At 44.4% G+C, this 18,864-nt stretch overlaps 1 protein-coding gene across 1 annotated transcript in view; it reads left to right on the top strand.

Moving 5' to 3' along the window:
* Positions 1–18,864, top strand: part of LOC115220943 — a 104,915-nt gene that overhangs the window by 29,952 nt on the left and 56,099 nt on the right. Inside the window, exons 4-5 of the mRNA XM_036510576.1 lie at positions 1–58; positions 4,830–4,880. The exon at positions 1–58 is cut by the window's left edge and continues 147 nt beyond it. Coding sequence (XP_036366469.1) covers positions 1–58; positions 4,830–4,880 — 109 coding nt within the window. The remainder of the gene's footprint in view (positions 59–4,829; positions 4,881–18,864) is intronic.

Raw genomic sequence — 18,864 nt, 5'->3', positions numbered from 1 at the left:
ATGGAGAAGATGTGAACGGAATGTGTTCCTCAAATATCATGTGCCCCTGTCATTTAAGGTAAGAGTCTTGCATATTTAAAGGTTGGGTGTCTGTTTACAAATGTATTTCTATGTTTATGTTCTTGCCAACCTAGGGTTCATTAAGGAAATATACTTAGTGTGTGGAAAATCTCGTAACTCTTGAATCAATTAGTGAAATTAAAGATATTAATGTCTGTGTACATACTATATTTAAAGGCTGTGTAACTGCATGCCCCCCCCCACACACACACTCATCCTACATGTGTGTATGTGTACATGTGTTTGTGTGGCACCTGTGCAGGTGGCACGTAAAAAGCACCCACTACACTCGCGGAGTGGTTGACATTAGGAAGGGCATCCAGCCGAAGAAACATTGCCAGATCAGACTGGGCCTGGTGCAGCCTTCTGGCTTCACAGACCCCAGTTGAACCGTCCAACCCATGCTAGCATGGAAAATGGACGTTAAACAATGATGATGATATGCAGATGTTTCTTCAGGTTTGGTGGTGTTGAACCCAATGCTCTGATAACAACAAGAACAACTTTAAGGTTTGACTCTCATAGCTGCCACATCTTGCCAATCTCAGTTTTCAGCTCTAAATATTTATCGACCATTTCTTTCTTTCACGATAAAATGTTGATCTCCTGGCACTCCAACATCGATTACTAAGCACTCTTGCTCATCCCTCTTAAAGGCTACCATATCCAGCCTTTGGTGCTCTAATATCTTGTCTGCCTGGAAGTCAAAATCCCAGAGGATTTTTGCCTTCCCGTTTTTGTCCCTTAACGTTTCTGGTGTACACATTCCATTATCTCATATCCATGCTTCTGGCACCGCAGCCAGTGAAGATTTTGGGCTGTCATGCCATATCTGCACTTGTACTCTTTCTGCACAAGACTTTCACAAGCACTAACAATGTGGGTCATGCTTTCAGCCTTCTTCCCACACGTTCTACAGAGGTTCGTTGCACTTGTGTAGTATACTATTTACTATTTTACTTGTTTCAGTCATTTGACTGTGGCCATGCTGGAGCACCGCCTTTAGTCGAGGAAATCGCCCCCAGGACTTATTCTTTGTAAGCCTAGTACTTATTCTATCGGTCTCTTTTGCCGAACTGCTAAGTTACGGCGACGTAAACACACCAGCATCGGTTGTCAAGCACAGACACACAAACACACACTCATATATATACATATATACGATGGGCTTCTTTCAGTTTCCGTCTACCAAATCCACTCACAAAGCTTTGGTTGGCCCGAGGCTATAGTAGAAGACACTTGCCCAAGGTGCCACACAGTGGGACTGAACCCAGAACCATGTGGTTGGTAAGCAAGCTACTTACCATACAGCCACTCCTGCACCTATATATATCCTTTTTCACTGAGTTGCTATTCAATACCTGGTGTCCTGGGCAGTGAGGATTAGGTTTTCAGTCTTCTTTTTTAAGGTCACTTTTGCTGAGCCACATCCATGATGTTTCCTGACTTCTAAGTTGTTAATTTCATAGTGGAACTGACCATGTAATTCCATGCAGAGCAGCGTTGCTTCTCCCTTCCCATATTGGCCATTCGGGATTGGAATTCACTACCACTCTCAACTCCATTGTTAGTGTAGTGTGATGGATGAAAAGGACAACAGAAGGAGAAGGAGAAGAAATACAAACAGGTCTTATCTCGGCAAAGATCAGAGGTCTCTTACAAATTCGACACGTCCTGTCGCTTCCTCGTCTATGCTCGAACTGCCCGCTTCCTCGATCGCCACACGTGCGTCCCGCTTGACCGCTTCCGCTTCCCCCCCGCACATGAGCCCTCCAGTCTTCCACCGGCCCCTGCAAGCCCTACTTCCGCCCACCTCACCTGTCGTCCTCTCCACCGACACCACAGTTAGTAAATCCTTCTGTATTAGCAGCATACTGTCGCAGGTCTTGTTCACTGTTTACCAAATACTCTGTTATATTTCTTTGTTCACTGCCAATGCACCCCCATATGCTAATCAGGCCACATCCACCTTTACGTGTACGTTCACTTTAGGGTGGAGAGCACCTTGCATTGTTGTCATCATTCAGGTTAGTGCGGTTGAGATCCAGTTGGTCAATCGCTGCTCCTGACCATTTCAGAATGATTTTCTCTATACCTATTCTTGAAATTCTTCTAAATGGTATTTGGATCTACGTGTCATACATGAGGCATTACCTTGGATGTGTTTTCTACTTGCATTTATTGGTGTCTGGTTGTTGGATATAGTTAACCAAATTCATTTAAAACTGAGTGCTTTATTTACATTGGCCTGGTTTTCGTAACCCCTTTTTGTCTTCTTATATGTATGTATGCATGCATATTCATTTGTGTGCATATATAGGTAGGCAGGCAGGCATAGTTATAGATATATATTCATGGATGGTGTAGGCATAGTTAGCAGAAAAGTGGGTAGATAAGGTAACTGAGGTAGTCAGAGTATGTGATGGGCTAATTAAGCTGAGACTTATCATAGATAAATTAACAGTTACATTTATCTCTGCCTATGCTTCTTAGTCTGGTCTGGCTGATGACCAGAAGGACCAATTTTATGAGGTCCTTTTGCAGACTACTTCAACAATGAATGACAGAAACTTTGTTATTGTGGCTGGTGACTTCAAAGGGCATGTTGGACAGCATCCCCATGGAGTGCATGGTGGTTATGGCTTTGGTTGTCGGAATGAGGATGGAACAACACTGTTAGAGTCCTGTGATGCAAATGATCTCATGATCTGCCACATCAACTTCAGGAAACCTGCCAAGCCACCTAATCACTTATCAGTTTGGTGGGGTACATTAGCCATATTGATTACCTCCTGGCCAGGCACCACGATAGACAGATACTTGCAAACACTAAGTCTTTCCCAGGTGAAGAGTTTACAACCCAACATAGGCTACTAGTTAGGGATTTCAGAATTAGAGCTGGAAAGACTTGGAGAGATAAATCATTCTGGAAAAGAAGATTATGGAAGCTCAAAAACGCAGCAAACAGATGGAAATTCAGAGATATTCTAATGGAAGCTTCTGACAAAAGGGTGGAAGAGTTGGGGACATATAGCTTAGACGACAAATGGAAGTTTCTGTGGGACAATCTACTGAGGGCTACATACCAAATCTGTGATTCGTGCACAGTCCCAGCTAGGCTGAGGGTGATATGGTGGTGGAACAAGGAGGTGAACAGTGCTATAAAAGCAAAGAGAAAGGCCTGGAAAGACTGGAAAAATAGTGGAAGCAGAGGATTTTACCCAGTAGCCAGAAGGAAAGCTAGGTGACAGGTTTACATAGCAAAAGGAATAGCAGAAGGTAAGAGGTTTGCCAAAGATCTACAGTCTCAGGATCAGAGGCATGAGGTGTTTAGGATTGCAAAGCAGAGAGAACAAAGATGTGGTGGGTGAGAAATGTGTGAATGGTTGATGGTATGCATGGAAGATGCATAGGAGTGTCTCTATGAAAGGTTACTAAATGTGGAAAATGCATGTGATGTGAAGGAGAAAAATCGGAAACAGAGAGAGAATTACCGTAGTCTTACCTGTTTATCTAGAAGGGTCACTCACAATGTCCATGTGCTCTGTCTGCCACTGTATGTGGAAGGGGTCACTTATAACGTCCACATGCTCTCGTACACTGTCCACTGCCAACTGACCACTTGCACCTTGCCAACCCTGCATGCCCACTGCAGACCTTCTGGTGGGACTCACAGGCCCCACTTCCAACAGAATATGCATACTTCCTCACTTCCAGTCCTTCCCTACAACACAGCCTGGCTCATAACACCACACGCCCACCCTGATCTGAAGATCATTCAACCAACCTGCTCACACTCTCTCCTCAACCCTGACCACATGCCTTAACTTGTCTCGTAATCAGCTAACCAGTGAGGAGGGTATCGCTCCTTCTGTGGTCGCTGTGGGACTTCAGGACTGGCCTCAGTCCTTGGTATGCTGCTGCCAGCTTCATCCTCTTGTCCATTACTGTTGGCTCCATCCTCCAACACATTGATGATCCTGTGCACATCTAAAACATGATGTAGCATGCCATCTACGGACACGTTGTTCCTCGAATTTACAGAGGTTATTGTCCCCTTTCCTCATTGTGATGTGCACCATGCATTTGGGGATTTAACCCAGACTTCTTCCTTGACCTCCACAAAGGTATGCTCTTTCTCTTCTTTGGGTTGCAGCAATGCAGTACATGGATGTCTCCACACATACTTGAATATTGCCTTGTGTGGCACTGATTCCTCAGCCTATCCTGACCTGGGTAACATATTATACCAAAAAACAGCCTTGACTGGTGAGATGTGGCCTCTCTCTGCTATGGTCTTGATGGTGCAATGATGCTTCTCCACAACACCAATGCCACTTGGCCAGTATGCTGCCCTGAAGAAACAGCTAACATGACACTTGTTGAGCATTTCTCTCAGCACCTCCAAGTCCACAAGAAGCTCATCTAAGAGGTCTCATTCTTGGAATATTTCATTTAGTATTCTTGTGATTTCCTCCATGGTCTCTGTCTTCATCATCTCTGTGTTTACATCCCTGTAACTTAGTGGTTTAGCAAAAGAGACTGATAGGATAAGTACTAAGCTTATAAAGAATAAGTCCTAGGGTTGATTTGTTTGACTAAAGGTGGTGCTCTAGCATGGCCACAGTCAAATGACTGAAACAAATAAAATAAAAAACAATATAATAAATATTACAGCATTTTATATTTTATGCATATCACATTAGGTTATATTATGTCTGTCATATTAGCTTTACACTCAGTGCCTAACATCTGTTAATCTTTTACAGCAGTTTCTCTCCAAATGTCTATTCAAGTGAACGCTATTGCTACAGAAGAAGGTAAGAAAATCATTATTATATTTTGGAGATAATTTACTTGAAAATAGTTATATGTATATTGGTTTCAAATTTTGGCACAAGGCTAGCAATTTGGGGGGTGGGGTGGATTACATTGACCCTTAGTGCTCAATTGGTACTTCTGTAATTGATCTCAAAAAGAAAAAAATCAACCTCAGCGGAAGTGGTGGGCACACTTCCACTAATGCGTTAACAACTAATTAGCGAAGCTAAGTTTTCATTTAGCGGATTAGCGTTTTGCTAATTTTCGAAACCATTAGCAGACCAATTAGCTTCTGCTAACTTTAAATCTGCTAATAAAATTCATATGTTTGCTCCTGTCTGTTGTGGGTGTGTTTTGAAGAGTCCATGAGGCACACTATTGGTTTACTATGTGTACATGGGACAAGATGTGATTGGCCAACGCAGTAGCAGCAGCTTTGTGTAATTCTGCAGTTTTTAAGTTGTGTTCACTTACAACGTTGTCACTTTACAGACAGTCTTACCATGTCAGTGACAGTAGTCTATGTTATCAGCTTATCAAGTTGTTGCTTATTGCTATGGAAGGTGAAGACGTTTTTGTTGGGCCTGAGGATGAAGGGCCTCTTGAGGAGTCTGCAACGGCTGTGGGTGAGGCAGAGGTCGCTCAAGTTGAGAGCAAAGAGTCTCAGAACCCATAGCTCCACATGGAAGACTACTTTGTATGTCAAAGGATAATGGGAATGTCAAACTCTTGTACTCCTGATGCATCATGTGCCACCCTGAGGAAACCACCATCAGGGGACAAGCAGTGAACCTCTACAACTTGAAGTTGCATGTCAAGAGGAAACACAGTGCATGTCCATTCAGTTTGAAGGGAGGATCAAGGCCAGCTCTTCCCATGGGAAACACAGGCAATCTTGTGGTAGCAGTGCCCGTAGCCAGTTGTCACAACTATGTGCAAAGAAAGCATGCCAGCCCAGCATCAGAGGGTGTGTTTGCCCAAACTACTGGCACTGGCATTCATCAGTCTTTGGTGAACAGAAGGATTGTAGATCTGTTTATTGACAACATGTTACTGGAGTCTACCTTGGTTGGCCTGATCAAGATGTTGAACCCCAGCAAGGCATCGATGTCACACCCCACTCTGGGTAGGATGATCTTGGACAGTCATAAACAGTTGGAGGAGTATCTTACAAGGTATTTATAAATTAAAATTATACGAGATTATTAAATTACTATTATGGCGTACTTCATATTTTCTTAATTCAATTTAATTATTTATTAAATAATTACTTTCTTGAAAATAAAAAAAAATAAAAAAACCGTAATAATAATTTAACATTACTTGAAAAGGTAGTGGGTAGCGAACTTCTTCACTACTTCAGGGAGTGACGACCCTGCCTGACACGAGTTCCGGGCTCAGCTGGCTCCGGCTGACAGTACCCGGTATGGGCCCCTATCCAGGGTTACAGAAAGGAGTCAACCTTCAATGAAATCCGGAGTGGAGCCCCGAAGGCGGTCTAGTGTTCGATTCGACACTCTTCCGGCAGCTCCTGCAACCAAGCTGGTGCCAAACGTAATGCACTGCACTCCACTGGACTACATCAGCAAGGTCGAGAGAGGAAACCTGACGATTGGGCTACCCAGGACTTTCTTATCTATAGCCCAGGCCTGCGCAAAACTGGAGAGGACACTTCAGTGCTGCTGTAAAAAGCTGCAGAAACAACACGGGAGGTAACAGTTACGAGTGATAAGTCCATTCAGATTGGCGTAAAATATGGACGCTACGGGTTACCTCTGCCGGTGGGAGGGACTTCCGTGTCCTATTGGTTAGCTACTGCCCACCTCAAGCTGGGCAGCCCCCAGTTAATAAGGTGCTGACCCGCCACAAGCCGCCTGTTCCATTGGGTGCTTGGAGCTAAGAGTACGACTCGAAAAGCGGCCTGCAACCTCTGCACCAGGCAAGCAACTAAAATTCAAGAAAACACCAGTTCTGCAGTTGGCAAGCTGGAATGTCAGGACCATGTGTCCTGGAATATCTGACGATCTTCTCAGTATTGAAGACACAAGGAAAACGGCCATCATTGACCGTGAACTAAAGAGGCTCAACATAGATATTGCTGGGCTGCAGGAGACAAGACTTCCCTCAAACGGCAGACTCAGAGAGCAGGACTTCACCTTCTTTTGGCAGGAAGAGATCCAGAAGAACCTCGTCAACATGGCGTTGGCTTTGCAGTGAGAAACTCACTACTTCCTCAATAGAACCACCATCGGGAGGCACTGAGCGTATCCTCTCACTGCGCCTCTCGACTTCTTCTGGACTCAGTATCTACTCAGCATCTATGCTCCCACTCTCTACAGCTCAGAGGAGACCAAGGACCAGTTCTACAAAGATCTCAACTGTGTCCTAGAAAATATACCAACGACTGAAAATATCTACCTTCTAGGGGATTTTAACGCTCGCGTGGGATCTGACCATGATTCGTGGCCCATTTGTGTTGGACACTTTGGTATTGGCAACATGAATGACAATGGTCAGAGACTACTCGAATTCTGCACATACCACAACCTGTGCATCACAAACACATTCTTTACCAGCAAGCCATCCCACAAGGCATCCTGGAGACATCCAAGATCTCACCACTGGCATCAGCTGGATCTCATCATTACACGGAGATCCTTTCTGAGTTCCACTCTATTGACCCGCAGTTACCACAGTGTGGATTGTGACACAGACCACTCACTAATTAGAAGCAGGGTGAGGATTCTCCCTAAAAAAGTCCATCGCTCCATGAAAGTGGGCCGACCACGCATCAACACCGCCAGAACCTCGGACCCTACACTGCGAAAATATTTTGCTGCTTCTATCAAGGTTGCCCTCAGTAGCTGCCCAACCTCCTCTGCTGGAAGTAGGTGGGACTATATCAGGGAAGCCTTGTATACGACATCATTGGATACTTTCGGCATGAGAGAAAGGCAAAACCCAGATTGGTTCAATGCTGGGCTCTCAGAGCTGGAGCCAGTTATCGAAGCAAAGCGTGCAGCTCTGGTGCAATACAAGAGTGACTCTTCTACAAAGTCACTCGAAGAACTCAGAAAGGCACGAAATAAAACCCAACTGACAGCCAGATGCTGTGCAAATAGGTATTGGCAGGAAATCTGTCAGAGTATCCAGTCAGCTGCTGACAGGGGCAACACCCGTGGGATGTATGCTGGTTTGAAGAAGGCCCTCGGTCCATCCGCAACCAAGTCAGCCCCTCTGAAATCAACTACTGGAGATCTCATCAGGGATCAAGGCAAGCAAATGGATAGATGGGTGGAGCACTACCAGGATCTCTACTCACGGGAGACCACAGTGGCTGAGGCTGCAGTCGAGAGTGTCAAGATCTTGCCAGTCATGTGCGAACTTGACAGTCCGCCATCTATAGCAGAGCTCACCAAGGCTGTTGACTCCCTAGCAAGAAATAAGGCTCCGGAAAAGACGGCATCCCCTCAGAGATCATCAAAGCCGGCAAAAACACCATCCTGCTTCGGCACCTTCATGAGCTTCTGTGTCAGTGCTGGGAAGAGGGTACAGTCCCTCAGGATATGCGGGATGCCAACATCATTACGCTCTACAAAAACAAAGGTGACCGTGGTGATTGTAACAATTACCGTGGAATATCTCTTCTAAGCACTGTTGGAAAGACCTTTGCCCGCGTTATCCTGGCCAGGCTACAACTACTTGCTTCTCGAATCTATCCGGAATTGCAGTGTGGCTTTAGAAGAAGCAGATCAACTATCGATATGATATTCTCCATACGCCAACTTCAGGAGAAGTCCAGAGAGCAGAAAATGCCATTATATATGGCCTTCATTGATCTAACAAAGGCTTTTGACTTGGTAAGCAGAACAGGCCTCTTCCTCCTGCTCCAAAAAATCGGATGTCCACCAAAGCTGCTGAGGATCATCAAGTCTTTCCATGATGACATGCAAGGCACCATACAGCACAACGGTTCAACATCAGCCGCCTTCCAAATAAAAAACGGGGTAAAGCAAGGCTGTGTCCTCGCTCCTACATTGTTTGGCATCTTCTTCTCACTCTTGCTGACACATGCCTTTCAGACATCAGATGATGGAGTGTTTCTGCACAGTAGAAGTGACGGGAAACTGTTCAATCTCTCGCGCCTGCGTGCCAAGACCAAAATCAGAAACGTCCTGATCAAGGAGATGTTATTTGCTGATGATGCCGCTCTGGTAACACACACAGAAGAAGCCCTCCAAAGGCTCATTAACTGTTTTGAGCAAGCATGTAACGACTTTGGCTTAGCTATCAGCCTTAAGAAGACCAACATCATGGGCCAGGCTACATCGGACATCCCAAACATACATATTGGAGACCACAGATTACAAGAGGTGGAGAAGTTTACCTATCTGGGCTCTACCGTCACCTACAACCTATCCCTTGACGCTGAGCTCAATATACGCATTGGCAAGGCAGCTGCTGCGATGGCCCAACTCTCCAAACGGGCTTGGGACAACAATAAGCTGACCAAGACCACAAAAATGAAGATCTACCAGGCATGTGTACTCAGCACTCTACTGTATGGAAGCGAGACCTGAACGCTATACACACGCCAAGAGCGTCGCCTAAACATCTTTCACCTGCGCTGCCTCCGAAAAATCCTCCACATCAAATGGCAGAATCATATCCCCAACAAAGATGTCCTCAGGCAAGCAGGAATACCAAGCATGTTTGCACTCCTCACACAAAGACGTATGAGATGGCTTGGGCATGTTAGCCGTAAGAAAGATGGCAGAATCCCCAAGGACATACTCTACGGAGAGCTTTCTAGGGGTACTAGGTCTGTGGGTAGACCGATCTTACGTTACAAGGATGTTTGCAAAAGGGATATGAAGGCCTGCAACATCAACATTAGCGGTTGGGAGGCAGTCGCCGGCAACCGTGGAGAATGGCGACGTACAGTAAAAGAGGGTATGCAGAGGAGTGACAGAAAGAGAGAGGAGAAATGGAAAGAAAGGAAGAGACATAAACAAGAGACCATGGCACTACAATCAGCCAGGAACAGTCTTCGCTACATTTGCAGTACCTGCCAGAGGGAGGGTTTGTCCAGGATAGGACTACACAGCCACAGCAAGAAATGTAACAGGAAATAAAATATAACAGCCGGACTAGACCTAGAAAAAAAAAAAAAAAAAATGCGCAACTCCATTGTCTCCCGAGACAGAAAGGATGCCAAACAAACTTTCTTGATTAATGTAATAAAATGTATAATAGCTAATTGAAATAAATGTCATAATATACACACAGCAAAACAGCAATCTTTAAAGGAATAATGAATAAATGAACCTTAAGTTCTGAACTTAATCAAATTCCAACTATCATACCATCCCTCATCTTCGTTAATCTTCACCCCCAGCATGTCACCTTTCAAATTAGTGTTACTATTTTCAAAAGTTTAATAACAAAGCTTTAAATTATAGGCAATCATCATCATCATCATCATCATCATCCGCTTTCCATACAAGCATGGGTTGGACGATTTTGACTGAGGGCTGGCGAGCCAGATGGCTGCACCAGGCTCCAATCTTGATCTGGCAGAGTTTCTACAGCTGGATGCCCTTCCTAATGCCAACCACATGCCACCAGCACGGGGACCAGTCAGGCGGTACGGGCAACGATCTCGCTCGAATCTTTTTACACGTGCCAGTAAAGCGACGTTGGTAACGATCACGCTTGAATGGTGCCCTTGTATGTGCCACGGGTACAGAAGCCAGTTGGCTGCTCTGGCAACGATCACGCTCGGATGGTGTTCTTTGCACCCTACTAGCACAGGCATAAGTGCCAGTAAGGCGACGCTGGTAACGATCATACTCTAATAGCCGCTCTGTCAACGATCACACTCGTATGGTGCTCTTTGCACCTTGCTAGCACAGATGCCAGTCATCGAATTGATTTTGATTTTGATTTCACTTGCCGCAAAAAGTCTTCATAAGCAGTTATTTCCATGAATTTAGAACAGCCAAGTAACAAATGTTAAGCTACAATATGTGTGATTTTTATAAACAAAATATGGTTATAAGATACTGTGATTAAATGTCCTTCTTCCTTCCTACCCACAAAAAATTATATAAATCACATGCTCACAAAAACCATTGCAGTTTGTGCGGAGATGTGGATGAGAGGCTAGTTTTATTTTTTGTTTTTTTTTAGTATGCCTTCCTTATACTCTGTGTCAGTTTATATATAGTGATGGTGAATTATTTCCTTGTTGGTTTTAAATTGTTGCTAGCCACCTTGATTTATTTTTGTAATTTTCACATTGCCATTTTGTGAAATCAGCCATCTTGTTCAGTGTGGAAAGGGTTTTCTCACCTGTCAATATAAAGAGACCATATGCTTTTGTGGCTAAGGAGTCTATGGCTCTTATTTCTAGTAATGCTGGCACTCACTGCACCCTTGTCACTCTTAGTGATGGTGAATTATTTCCTTGTTGATTTTAAATTACTGCTAGCCATCTTGATTGACGGATGCTAGTCAAATGGGCTCCATGTAAGTTGGCCATTGTACATGTTTAAAAGTTTTTGTTGTCAAATATTTTATGTTTAAAAGTTGTGCAAGGACACTCACTACAAAACTTGATAAATATTTACATAGAATTTCGATCCTGTGTGGGTGAAATTTCCAAAATTTTGAAGGCTTTTGTGGATTCATTTTAGCCATTTTTCATTTTGAGAATGGTGACTGGAAACCACATGGCCAGTGAACAAGTCATTCGGAATGCTAGTGAGGCGCTACCTCTACCGTTAGCTGCTGAACCTGACAGCTTGAATGCTACCAACATCACCACCACCACCACCAAGGACAAAACAAACTTCGCGGAAGTGATAAAACAAAAGAGAACCATCGTAAAATTCACTGCACAAGAAATAAACAACAAAAAGGTACTTCTCACCAAGGAAGGAGATAATTTACATCTCCACATTCCACAATACATCATGGAAAACACACACACAAAAAAACAATCATATATAAAGTTATCAACATGAAGACAAGATGACCGGAGAGTGCACCACAGCAAAAAATAGAAAATGTCTTCAACCTGTATGGGCTCACAAGGAATACATCAATTGGTGGCATAAATTTGGTACAGTCCAAGTATGATTTTCCACATTAGCTCTTCATACAGATGATTTGGTGATGATACTGACTTATTTAGGCCAGAGAGTGATGAAAATCACAATAAAAAATGTGCCACCTGAAGTAGAAACAGAATGGCTAAGCTCTGCCATCTGCTTTGAAATGGAAGAGACAAACATTCTGGAAATCACTGTTCAAGAACAGCAAAACTGTGTGGGGAAAAACAATTCAATTATTTCTTCAAATTGATAAAATATCAACAGAGAAGATACTCACCACTATAGAATTGCCAGATGGCTACAGACTGTATGTAGTGGTGGAGAGCAGGTGGCCACGCTGCTATCTGTGCAGCAGCGAAGCACATTTGCAAAAGAATTGTCCAACCACTGCACAACAAGAGCAACAACAACCACCACCACAGCCAAAACATTCCAAGAAAAAAGCACTACTACCCACACCACCATCAACACAGAAGAAGCACTATAAGCAAACCCATCAACAATCAAAAATAATACAACACCTGAGAAAACACCAACACTACCAACAACAGCAAGAAATAAAGAAACAGAAAAACAGAAAAATACAAAAACTGATTCCTCATCCCCTATACTGCACACACCACACACAAACAGTCAACAACCAGCATCAACGAAAACAACTACACCACCACTTACACAAACATACATAGAAACCTACACAAACATACATAGAAACCCACTTCTGATTCCTCAGAAATTTCGTCGGAGGCCTGGGTGGAAGAGGCACAATGAGGCACCATTCGGTCTCTGGTAGATGAACAGGGGTGCGAATTACTCAAGCCAAGTCAAATGTGTTAGGCCTTTCAACAGCATTTTGCTTGACTGTTTGGGATGAGTGTCGAGCGAGAATGCAGGATGGACTTCAATACCTACCTGCACAGCCTGCCATGACTCAACAAGAGAGGCAAGGTGCTGTGAAGGTGCCACCATGGTGGGAGAATGCTCGAGGGACAAATCGCCAGGTGGGTAGGGGTATGTTGTAGGTTTCTATGTATGTTTGTATAAGTGGTTGTGTAGTTGTATGCCAGACTTGTTTGGTGACATCTTGCCAGCAGTGTACTGCAACTGGCAGCATCTCCGGTTTTGTGAGCTGAGGAGCCATAACACTGCTGAAGAAAGATCCAAACAAGAGGGACGTAATAGATAACTTTAGGCCCATCACTCTGCTCAATGCAGATTTGAAAATTTTGGCCAAAGTGTTAGCCAAGAGGTTGGCGCTTGTCATCAAGAAACTGGTCGACAAGGCGCAAATGTGCGCCGTGCTGGGCCGGAGCATCCATGACAACTTCCATCTGATGCACTACATCATAGACAGAGTAGTTAAGGAACCTAGCATAGGCGGGGCCCTGATCAATTTGGATCAGTCCAAAGCTTTCGATAGGGTAGACCACCGATACTTGGAGGCTGTTCTCATAGCAGCTGGTTTTGGTCCTGTCTTCCACAGCTGGACAGCTGCCTTGTACAGAGGCATCCGTTCAGTAAGTCATGTAAATGTACATCTATTGAGACCTTTTGACATTGCATGTTCAGTCCATCAAGGATGCCCCTTCTCGTCGCCTGTGGAAGCAGGTGATGCTGAGAGGCATTCCGCAAGAATTGGGATGTGGGACAAGTGTGTCCACATACGTGAACTACGTCACTGTCATAGTGTCTAGCCATGAGCACACCAAGCTGGTCAGCGAGACACTGAAAGACTATGAAGCGATAACAGGAGCAAAAAATCAGCCCAGAAAAGTCAGTGGGTTTGTGACTCGGCACCTGGAGAAACAAGTCATTGCTGTCCAACAGCACCTCCATTGTGGGATGCTGGACCAATGGTCTGGTCGAGTTGCTTGGGGTCTGGTTTGGTCCAGACCCCCAAAATGGAGAAGAACTGGAATGAGATAATGAGTAAGGTGGTCACTCTTGCCTGGAAATGGGCTGAGAGGAAGCTGTCCCTAAAAGGTTGGGCGGAGATAACGAACACATACATCGCGTCCGTCATCTACTGCTGCCTGGCCATCATGCCTACCATCACCAAACTGGAATGCATTCAAAATATGAACTCCTATTGGAATTTACATACCACGGACAAGAAGCATTTCTACCACTTCTACACACCACTTTCCTTGGATAATGAAACTGCAACAATAGCATCTTTATATATTTTTATTTTTACTTTTATTTCTATTTTTATTCTCTTATTTCCCTCTATACTCCTTATTTCCTTCCTGAACTCTAATATTTCTCTCTGACCATCTCATATCGTCTCTGATGAAGGGATATCCCTAATATCCCAGAAACAGCTGTAAGGCTGACTTTCTGTTTATAACTGTCCCGAAAATTCCACACAGCTTTGTTGTCTCATTTTATTCAACATATATATATATATAGAATTTTAAGTTTTTAACTTTACAACTTATGTCTCTTTACAATTTAATATTTTTTAATTACAGATTGCTCAAGGATGTCCCCTGGGTGGTGACCACCATGGACTGTCAGTCGGCCCTACCTGGGGATGACGGCACACTGGTTGGTTCCCAAGACCTGCACAAGACAACATGCCATCCTGGCCTGCTCTCAGCTCAGAGGACATCACACCTTTGATGTTCTCGCCCAGGCCATGATGGATGTCCATTACAAGTTCTGTCTGGAAGACAAGGTGACCAGGACCATGACAGACAATGGCAAAAGCTTTTATGCAGTTTGGTACAGGAGTTGATCTCTTGCCAGGCATTCTTGAGGCTGCTGCTAATCCAGACATGGAGGGTGTCAAGGATGTGGACCTGGACGTGGATCCCAAGGCTGGGGATGTGGATGAAGATGAGTACATCTCTGTTGATGCTATCCCTGATGAGTCCAGTTCCTGGGCCTAAACCTGCCAGTGCACATGAAGTGCGCAGCCCATACCTTCAGCTTGGCAGCCAGTGTGGATGCTGACAAATCTCTTGATTGCGCTTCGTTTAAGTTGGTCTACAGGAAGGCCATGGAATCTGCAGAGCTGCAACACAGTGGTGGCAGACAGCTCCCCAATAGTATCAGATGGAACTCTACCTATGACTCTCTTGTTATCCCGAACAACTTGCTGGAGAAGAATAGGGAAGCTGTCCGCAGGGTGACAACACAGCTGAAGTTGCAGGCCTTCACTGATTCCAATGCCGGCTTCCTGAGAGAGTACGACCAGGTGATGTTTAATGTTACCAAGGCCTTGGATGAAATCCAGTGGGAGGTCCAGGCTTACTTGAGTGCCTTCTGCCAACTGTAGTGGCTACTGTCATGATGTTGAAGGAGGCCAAATTCTAACATCTGTTGTACTGCAGTCCTCTGGTAGATACAATAAGGGCAAGTATCACAAAAAGATTTGGGGCCCCCTCCTAGAAAGCCAGGAGTGCCAGTTGGCCACTACTTTCCATGCTAATTTCGCCTGGTCAAGCTGGAGCAGTATAATAACAACCAAGTTAGCAGAGTAATGAATACCACTGAGACCGTCGTAGAGACAGCCCTAATGGTGACCAGTGTGGTGGGCAGCAACATCACCAGCAATGAGGATGGAGGAAGATGGTCTCTTCAGTAATGTCACTCAGTTATGGGAAAGCAGGAGCTACAGGTTACTGAAATCCCATGTGCAGAACATAGTGAAGACCTGGCTGTACACTTTCATCATCACCTGATCTTGGTATGATACCTATGCTAAACTATATAACTTTTTGATTCGTTTAATACTTTTTGTACAGTAAATAAAGCATATGACGACTGAAAAACTAATGTTTAATTTCATTTGTTCATTTGATTATTTGAGTACACCTTGATTATCACCTGATCTTGGCATGCTATACCTGTTTGGAAGGCTCTACGTCTAAGCTACAACAAAAAAACTTCAGCTCTCTAGGTCTGTTTTCAGGGATTTTAGATCTGAAAACCCAAACTGAAACTAAATTCATAATAAAAGTTAGCAGTTATCATTTAGCATTAGCTTGTGCTAATTTTTTTTACCTGTTGAGCTGATTAGCATTTGCAAAGCTAACTTTTTTAGTTAGTGGATTGGTGGTTAGTGAATCTAACATTTTGGTTAGCTGTGTCCACCACTGTTCAGTGGCATTTGAACTTGGAACACAAAAAGGGATGAAATGTTGCTAAGCATTTTCTCTGGCACACTAATGATTCTGCCTGCTCGCAACCTTATACTTGTATGTATATTACTTTATATGCATCACAGCTGATTATTAGTCATTATCACCATCATCACCACCGTGATCATTACCACTGCTGTCTTTGTCCTCGTCATCATCATCATTACTATTCTGCCCATTATCATAACCATCATTGCAGAATCATCTGGAATTAGTAGCCAGATCTCCCTGAAATTATACAGTACTCTCTAAAGAAAGGAAGGATATATAGACTTATATATAGGCTGTATACTCTTGTCTGAATGGTGTGTTCAGCTGCACCCCATTGACATTATAGCAAAGTTATTGTCACAGAGAGTGGCCTGCAACAGCTACCCCCTCTTACAGGGCTCATTTCTTAGATTGGCTGCTGTCATTCTGATTTTTTGGAGGAAACCAGCAGTGTCAGGTCCAAGGATACCTGACTGGTGGCCAATCAAACTCAGGTATATCTTCCTCTTCTCTGCATTGTGGGTGGCCTTACCTGGGTTTTCTGTTGATGTGGCAAGGGTGGAAGGAGAGAATGTGTTGGAGCATGTCACATCCTAGATTAGGGACTTATCTCCCTCATATGGAAAGAGGGTTATTCTTTCAGGGTGCTTACCGTCCCTGCAGTCAAGACCTGCTAGCTCTAGTTGTGATGAGAAGCTGGCCAGGTCAAGACCCCTTCTGATAATATCATTCAGAACAGCATGTCAAGGGAACCAGCCCATGTAGTAGGATAATGGATGCAAGTTGAGTTTGTCAACTACAGCCCCACAATGGAATTTGTGCACATACAGAGACTGGAGTGCTGGGCTACTCTGATGTGAGTGCACTTGTCATCAAGAAGGGTACCAGTTGATGGGGAAGACACTGAATCAAGCCATGTGCTGCTGTTTGGCTGCCAAACAGAATGGGGACGGTGAGGTAGTACTGTTCAAGGAAACCTCAGTTTGCCTGAAGGTTGACTTGCACTTAATGTCATCTCTGTTACATTGCACATTTGTATTCTGGGAGATGGCAAGGCCTTCGGCAGTCCAATTAGCAAGAGCTGACTCCAGTTCCTGGGCCACATCAAGTTCAGCTGTCCAGTGGAGTACCTCACTGATGAAGGTATGGCTGGAGGAGATTGAGGAAAGATAGGCTGATAGCACCAGGTCTGAAGTGGAACGGAGGCCAAGGCCAGAGAATTTAACAGTAGTTTCTACTGGTGCCTGCTGTACACTGTCAAAACTAACATTGCAGATCAGTTCAGCACATCTCCAGATGATGGTATCAATTTCACCGAGTTGATGAGTGAGAAGGTCACTTAGTGCACTGCGTAACAAGAAATGAAGCTGAGGCAGAGAAAAGCAATTCTTCAAGAGGAAGAAAGCTGAGTGTACATCAATGAGGTGCAATCTCTCTGTCATCCCGGACAGCACTGTAAGATTGATCTCCAGGCACTCTTGCATGGTTTTCAGGAGGACTGGGAAGCAAAAATGATACAGCATCCTTTGGTGTCAGCTGAACCCTGCCAAGATGGACTGGATGCTGAGTATACCATCCTGAAATTCAGTCTCACCATAGCTCACATTGAATGGACTGGTCTCAAGCTTAAGGAGCTTTACTGCTGGGATTGTCTGCAGAAGGTCCCCAGCTGAGCCACCCAGGAACATTGAAGTGTGAGTGCACTGAATGGATAACATCATTGATAGCCAACACAAAAAAGGAGCAGGCCAAGAGGGTCATCTTACTGGACACTTGTCTTGGAAGTGATCCTATTGTCCAGCAGCCATGAATGTGCTGAGTGTTCCATATGAGGAGTGTGCAAGGGGGTGTAATGAGGGAGCAGCATGTCTTAGATACATCTCCTAGATGTGGTCCTGCCTAATACTGTTGAAGCCTAACATCTGCACTTGATTCCCACTCCCAGATGGACAAGGCTCAGTGCTCTGCTCAAGCCATCTCTGACTGGTCCACTTGTTATCCTGGCTGCAAGTCATTGAAAAACTTTACCCTCTGCTATCAGACAGATGCCTTCATAATTCAGCATATTCAGGTTGGCTGAGGAGAGATCTTGTACAGTTTTCTTCATGTAGTGCAGGGTCCACATGAAGAAGACTGCTTGCCAGAGCAGTGATAGATTGGAGGAAACATGCTTCTGTCTTGGCAGAGTGTGGCAGCATTAAATCTCTAGGGTGGTTGCATCACAGGCCATCTACTCTTCCACTGCTGCACATAGGGAAGGATCCCAGGATAGCAGCCACATTTCTTATTGGCTGTGGTGAAGGCCATGTTACTGTCAGGGATTTGGAAATCTCTGATAGCTGCCAGAAGATTCAGATGCTTGAAATGGTGAATAGCCATAACATACAGTGTGGGTCTGAGCACTGTGTTGCTTGAGGTCATATTTATGACCCTGAATTACTTTGTGATTGACCTGGACTCAGAGCCTTTTCACACAATTGGAAGAGGCCTGCTGATGAGATCCTTGAGAACAAGTGTTACAAAACTGAATAATTTGTTCCAGTCTTGTGAGCTGTTAGTAGCAAGTGCTTGGTCTATAAACAATGCTAGCACTTTGACCACAAAATCTCAGGTGGCATTGGGGATCCTGATGATGGTTTTCTGTAACTACTTGAGATTGGAAGCCACCACAAAGACTTTGTCAAGGCTGAGCAGGATCAAGTCCTCACCATGCTACACTTCTGTGT

Source organism: Octopus sinensis, linkage group LG17 (assembly GCF_006345805.1).
Source record: "Octopus sinensis linkage group LG17, ASM634580v1, whole genome shotgun sequence".
NCBI lineage: Eukaryota > Metazoa > Mollusca > Cephalopoda > Octopoda > Octopodidae > Octopus > Octopus sinensis.
This window is presented reverse-complemented; position numbering and strand designations above follow the sequence as displayed.